General features: G+C 37.2%; 1 protein-coding gene across 1 annotated transcript; it reads right to left on the bottom strand.

Moving 5' to 3' along the window:
- Positions 1–3811: 3811 nt before the first annotated feature.
- LOC131032048 (cell wall protein DAN4-like) lies at positions 3812–4309 on the bottom strand. Its single transcript, XM_057962956.2, has one exon. The coding sequence runs from the start codon at positions 4307–4309 to the stop codon at positions 3812–3814; it is 498 nt and encodes a 165-aa protein (XP_057818939.2).
- Between the last annotated feature and the right edge of the window lie 2786 nt (positions 4310–7095).

Below are 7095 nucleotides of genomic sequence, written 5' to 3'. Positions count from 1 at the left end.
TTAAATATATTAATGAAATATTTGGATTTCATAAAAGTTTTGGTAGATGTTCCAAATGAAATCCTAGCTAAGCTTAGAGATGGCATTGAAATGAATTATACTTGTACCTCTCCTAGGGTATCTTTTATTCGTGAGGAAATAATCAATATTCCTTTCAATGATCTCTCCAATAGAGATGAAACATTGAAGAGTAACATTGAACCATCGTCTTCTCACAAATCTACTTTGGTACAAGAGGGACAACAAAAACATGTTAACCTTAGTACATCTATCACTTTAGATCCTTTATTCTCCTGGAGCTCATCTTAATCATCAACATATTTTAAGATGAGATTATGTAAAGCATTTTATTCATGACCTATCCCCTAACTAACATTGAGTAGAGATGAAGCTTTATATGATGACAATACTTCTCCCCAATCTAACAAAGAGGATATGATCATGCTGATAGAAATGAGAATCTTCCCACAAACGGTATTCCTTCCTCATTTGTTCATCCCTTTGGTCCTTCAATATGTACTTACATAATAAATTACAAGAAGTCCATTACAAAATGCCTCCCCCTCCTTTATCAATTCTTTTACCAAAACCTTGTCCTTCAATCCCTTGAGGGAAAAGACCCATCCATGTTGACAATCAAGAAAAACTAGCAAAAAGAATCTTTTGGAGACATAAATATGATAAAAACATTACCTTTCCTTTTGTGAGATATATCAGTAATTATAAGAAAAAAGATGGTAGTGTTTATTACCTCTTTCATTGTAGCTATTCTCATTCTATTGGTAATTGTAAAGATTTTTAAAGTATTTGTTCAAGATTTATGTGATAGAGATTATATTCATATTACACCAAATCTCATGTTTTTTCTTGATCCAAATTTGAAGGTAGTCCATTAGCACTACATTCACCTATTATTTCGCTCCTCATTGTGTGACATTAGTAGCTTACCTTTTTGGGGCTCTTTGTCGTTCATGGTCATACAATTTCATATGAAATCACAATTGGTTAGCAACATAATAGTCTCTCTTATCCTTGTCTCCATCCTTAAGAGAAAGAATAATGTTTCAATCTCCTCTCTTATTAAGAATTTCCTTTTCCTTTGTTGAGTTGCATCTTTCATAACTTGATGTCCTTTCTTGCATAGAGTTATCCTCCATGTGAGTACATGTATATCCTATTAACGAGTGTTTTGACACACTCACCAACAGTCAGGTAGTTTATGTGAGCACTCACCACCTCTTCTGAAAAGCAGTAAGTTTTGGGAAACTAAATACTCTAAGGTCTATATAGTCGGGTCTTGACGGTGATGGGCAATTTAGTGGCTGATGCAATTGTACCTGTCAAGGGGCCTGCTGGTTGAAACAACTTCGGATTACCTACTCTCTTTTTTGTATTTGTTGATTTAGATCCTCTCAAAATAAACAACAAAAGATAGATCAGGGGAACAAGAAAATAACAATGAAATCGATACAATAACAACTGAATGATCCACACGGTTAGAATTTGGTAATCCAAATATTATCAATATCACTAAATTAACATTCAAATAACAAGCTCCAGAAAGTATATAAAGTTAGACAAATTCACACACCAATGGAAATTAATATCACCCAACCAATAATCGCCCTATCAATTTAATCCTCATATACCATTTACATGAGCAATATTCATAAAATAATAAAAGCATCCAAAAGAACTATTTGCCAATTCAAATGACAGAAGTTACCAGATCACGAAGAACACAACCATATAGAACACACAAGTAGATCAAGCAATCCACAAGCTGCTTTTTGTATTAAACTTCAAAGAGTATCACAAAATCTTATAAAATTATAAAAATCCACATAAAATCTCTAATAGAATCTCAAAAAATGGACCTCAAATCATCAATTCGCGGACCCTTACAATGAATCAAAATCTCTAATTTATAGAGTTTCATGTCCTAAATTCTAGGAATTAAAGCTATGTGAACTAAGTGATACAAAAGCAAGGAGTCACAATTGAGATGCAAGTCTCTGCCTTAAACTCCAATGAAACTACTAATTAACTATCACTACAAAACATGCATTCCCGAAATTGGCCATTGCAGCCATGCAAAATTTGCCCAAAAATTGAAGTTGATGTTGCACGGTGGTTGAACTCTCAACTCTCGTGGCAACCAAAAATATCTTCAAAAAGCTGTCAAAATTGCATGTGTGGTAACTATGTGTTCATCATTTACTTCTTTTATATCTCTTGTAGTTACTAATAAAACATGCAACTATATCTTCAAGAGGATCAACAACATACGAAATCCGAAACTTGGACTTCTTCAAAATTTGCTTTGCCTGCTCCTATATACTGACCAACTTATCAATTACTCCTCCCGCATGTAGACACTGAGAAGTCAAGAATGAGTATCTATCCATTAACTCTGTATTAAATTCTATTGTAGGTGCAAAATGATGAGCCACATACTGATCCCATTGATCTAGTACTACACTTTCCTTCAGGTGATTATCTTTCAAAATATCATGACCATATGCCCCTAACAACTTCTTCACAAAATTCTCATATTTACCAAGTGATTTGAAAAGAGGAGCATGTGCCTCCAATATCCTTGACCTGTACTGCTCAAGAATTTCTATCTTAAATTCTCTTATAAAAATATAAGATCGTAAACTACCAACATCATCTCCTCCCAACAAATCCTCATTTTTAATCACTTCTTCACCCAAGACCAATATTTTATTCAAATCTCTACATTTCTTGGTGAAGTCTCTAATCCTCACTTCCCAATTTTCCGAACAATCTCTTATCGCCTTCTTCGTTTTGAGAATCTTTTCATAGATACCTGTTGTATGTTGTAGGAAAAGTTTCACCTTTGAAATGATCTCTTTTGCCCAAGACTTTGTAGTGGTAGCTACTTTTCTTATTTCAATCAAAGTTCTTACATCACCCTCTGGTAGTGGTGATGTGGACAACAATGAGTCATTTGTCCTTGAGTCCAAAGGATTTCCCATTTCTACAAGTAATTGTTTATATTGATCTAATTGTGCCTTTACTTATAGTTGGGAGTTATGCTCCTTCTCCATTCTACTCCTTATTGTCTTGGTAGAAAACTCCAAAGTATCAAGCTCTCCCCACTTCGTTTGCTTTCCGAGCATGACCTATGACACTTGGTATTTTGAAGGGCCCTCTCCTTCCGTCTCCACAAGGGATGTAATGTCGGCAATTACTTCATCGAAGCCAATTCTAGATAAATGATGAATAGTCCTAGCCCTCTTTGTTTTCTTTGGCTCCTATGTAATGGCCTGCTGCAATGTGAGTTTAAGAAGCACCACCTTTTGTTTCTTATTAAAAGTGAAGGTTAATCATTGTGGTGTTCCCTCATCTATACCTCCTTCTTCAATGGTTATTTGTGTCGTCACCCTTCCAGCTTCCTGTGACGGTTCTTCCTTATTTTCCTCTTCTTCTCCAACTTGTGTATCCGAAGGAGCTTGGGCCTCTCCTTGAGTGGGAAGCACTGGTACGACAAGTATTGTTACCATGAAAGCACTTGTTGAGCCAAGTTCTCCTGTAGAGCACCATCAATATCGAGTTGTTGCTGATATTCTTCTTTCTTGATCACTTGCTGATTGAATTCCTTTGTCGACTCTTGACTTTGTTGTTCTTTATCTCCAGCTGCGATATCTTTCAAAAAGTTTTCTACATCTTGCAGAGTAAGAACCAACCTTTCATCGTGTTCTTCATCTTGTCTTTGCTCCATTTCCTCTTCTTCATCCTGGAGCTTCTATTGTAGACCTTGATCATCTACATCCATAGGAGTTACCTATGGAAGTTTTGATACCTTTTGCATGATAGGATCCTTACATTTCTCTGTACTAGGAGTGATTCTTTTTCTCTTTTTAGGCTCTACCTTATTTGATGCTGGCTCAACCTCCTCCTGGTTTGAGTTTGACTCCACATTATGAATAGTTATTGTCTCAGTTGTAAGATTAATTGTAGGTGTAGACATCTGTGAAGCAACAGAAGATGGAGTAACAGTTGTTGTAGCCAAGGGTGGAGGTGGTGTTGAAATAGTCGCTGCAACAAATGCGGTTGATGTGGTGGCTGGTGTTGTTGTAGTAGCGATGGTAGTTGGGGTGGTAGTTGTAGTAGGAGCAGTGGAGGCACTAGAGGGTTGAGCCTCTTGAAAAGGTTGTTTTGTCATTGCTGCAACACCCTCAATGGTAGGCCTAACAAGATGAAACTCTACTTGTGGTTTGGCCCCTAGGCCCGCTGTAATCCCCAAACTTGCTTGCTTTACCAGATATTCTACTTCTTTCATTTTCTCATTTAATTTTTGCTTCAATTATTTTGTAGTCAAAAGAGTTTTAGCTTCCTCCTCCAGATCTATAGAGGTATTCTTCCTCGACTCTGATTGGGTTCTCCTCGTATACTCCTTATGTACCCTAGATTGAGGATTATCCGTTGGGATATTCTTTTGTTTACCTTTGGAGGAAGCTAGTTTAGTCCTTAGACTTAACCACTTTCTGGTTCTATCTATCACTGCTTGATAAATTGTATCAATATATTACCACCTCCTGCTGTGACAATCTGATTGGAGGAAGTGGCCTCTTATCTATCCTTGTCTCCTTATACATTGGATCGAGCAAAATACCATCATCATGTAATTTCTTGGGGATGTTAGTCTCAATACCAAAATATCTTATTTGTGGGATAGTGAGGCGATGGTAATATTTATCCCTTGCCTCAAAGCTATCCTGAAGATTGGCCCAAAAATCCTCCAGGGCAGGATGATGTCCTTCAATACTTTTGGTATTAGTCCTTTTAATTTATTATATGGATCATAAAATTGCCTAGCACAATTAAAAGGATTTAATTATAGGTCTTGTAGTTCTTGTTCAACAACCTTTGCCACATGAATTTTTTGACATGAAAAGAATGATAAATTCAAGGGGAAGTCTTCACTTGTAACCCCTATCTTATGTCTTGACGATAGCAAATTTTGCAAGTGGACCATCTGCCTTGCATACTCTAACAAAATTATTTTATCCGTACAGTACCTAGGCAACAAAAATGGTTCTCCAGTGAACCCACTTACTCTCAGATAAGTAGATTGGGAGTTTTTGTATGAACCAACACCCCCACTTCTTTACTAGCTCCATTGCTTCCTTGCTTAGACTGAACCCATCGTCACCTGCTAACTTTATAATGATAGGAAACAAAAATGCGTCATTGATTCTCTTATAGTGTAACCTAGATTCTTTCACTAGCAACTGGGTATAATATTCCCATACAACTTTCTGTCCTTCTTCTTCACCTAATTTGCCCTCAGGTTGCAGCCCTGGAAATTGACCTGATTTAGCTGCAACCCAAATAACATAAGATGTAAAGAAAAATTTCTTCGTGTTGTGCACTTCTTTGAGCTGGTCTTTGATGTTATCTGACAAAATTTGAGCTCAGTTGTAATATTGTCGTCCATCCAAAATTGTCAGCATGAATGAAAACATCCATGGCTGAAAGTGTCAGCATGTAGGTTTGTCGAAGGCCTTAATAAGCATTATAATCAAATCCCTTTGTGGTTTTTTGAAATCATGTCTTAAAACTTTATTTTCTTTTAGGCCTGTCTTTCTTTCCTCCTCAAGCCATTCCTCATTCATTCTCTTCTTGCATTGGCTCATATTCTAGTTCCATTCTCTTTCACCATCTTCTTCTCCTTCAACCAATACCTCCCTCCTAGTGGGAATCTGGAACACTAGGGCCAACATATTCAATGAAAAATCAATTACTAGTTTCCCATCAGCATCGACATATTGCCTAGTGTCAGGGTTATAAAATTGTGCAACTTTCATTATAAACTCTGACTCCTGTACTGATTGCAGGAAAACAATCGCCTGTAGACCAGACCAAATCTTTTGATCATCCTATATTCTACACTCAATCCTGGTTTCTCTAATTGGCTTTATATATCTTCAAGCTCTATGTGCCCAATCTCTATGTCTGTTACCCATTGGATGACATCCTCTAGATTGGAGGCATATGTTTGCCCCTGGTATTGATATTTCATTGTGATTGATGACTTCTCAAGATCTTTTGTCTTTTGGGAAGATTCCATTAAACACAACTAACCTTGCAAAACAAATCAAACAAACATCAAACACTACTCAAAGATAAAACACTGCAAAAAAACTCATCTCGAGACTCCGGGATCCAAGGGTTTCAAGGTGAGAAAACACAAAAACCATGAAGAAAACGTGGGACTCTGGAAGTCTGGGATCCCGAGCTAAGACCGCTAATAGATAACAAATTCGAAACCCTAAGGACTCGGGATACTGAACTCACCAAAAGCACAAAAGAAGACCACTTCAGGAACTCGGGAACCCGGGTTTCCGAAGTGGTGAAACCCTTGACTATGAAAACAAACCTGGGACTTTGGGGTCACAAAGTTTCGGGGTGGGACTCAAAAATGCAACATAGAACTTTGAAAAACTGAAGTCCTGATAGACTACAAAGATGGAGTAGAAAAATAGCTCAGGACCCCAGGACTACGGGATTCTGAGTTGAACAGACATGCAGAAAGAAACTAATTCGGGAACTTGGGGTTCCGAGTTTCCGAACTAGCTTGACCTAAGACGTAAGACCTAAGACCACTATCTTGGGAACTTAGAGACTCGAGTTTTTGAAGTGGTGGGAAACAAACTAACAACAAAAGAAACCCTATGACCGTTATTTTGGGAACTTGAGAATCCGAGTTTCTGAAATAACACGAAAATAAGAAACAAACCTAAAAGAATGTCATTTCAGAAACTCAGGAACTCGAGTTTCCGAAATGACATGATAGCAAAAAAAACTCGTAACTCAGAACATCGGGATTCTGAGTTTCGAGGTTAGGGCACAACAAAAAACTCAAAGAAAAAAATCAAACACAAAAAGCAAAATTAAAGAAATCAAAACTAAAAGAAAAAAAAAATCTAACCTAAAACACACGCAAACCCGAATGAGGAAGGTGATAAATCCACGTACCTGGCATGAAAAATGAAGATGATGCTTGATCGTGTGCACAGGAATGCGAAATTGTGAGGTCAAAGCTTTGAATTTGGATGAGTGAGT

This window comes from Cryptomeria japonica, chromosome 4, assembly GCF_030272615.1.
Source record: "Cryptomeria japonica chromosome 4, Sugi_1.0, whole genome shotgun sequence".
Classification (NCBI taxonomy): domain Eukaryota; kingdom Viridiplantae; phylum Streptophyta; class Pinopsida; order Cupressales; family Cupressaceae; genus Cryptomeria; species Cryptomeria japonica.
Note: the sequence above shows the minus strand (reverse complement) of the source record. Positions and strands in the feature narration are given on the sequence as shown.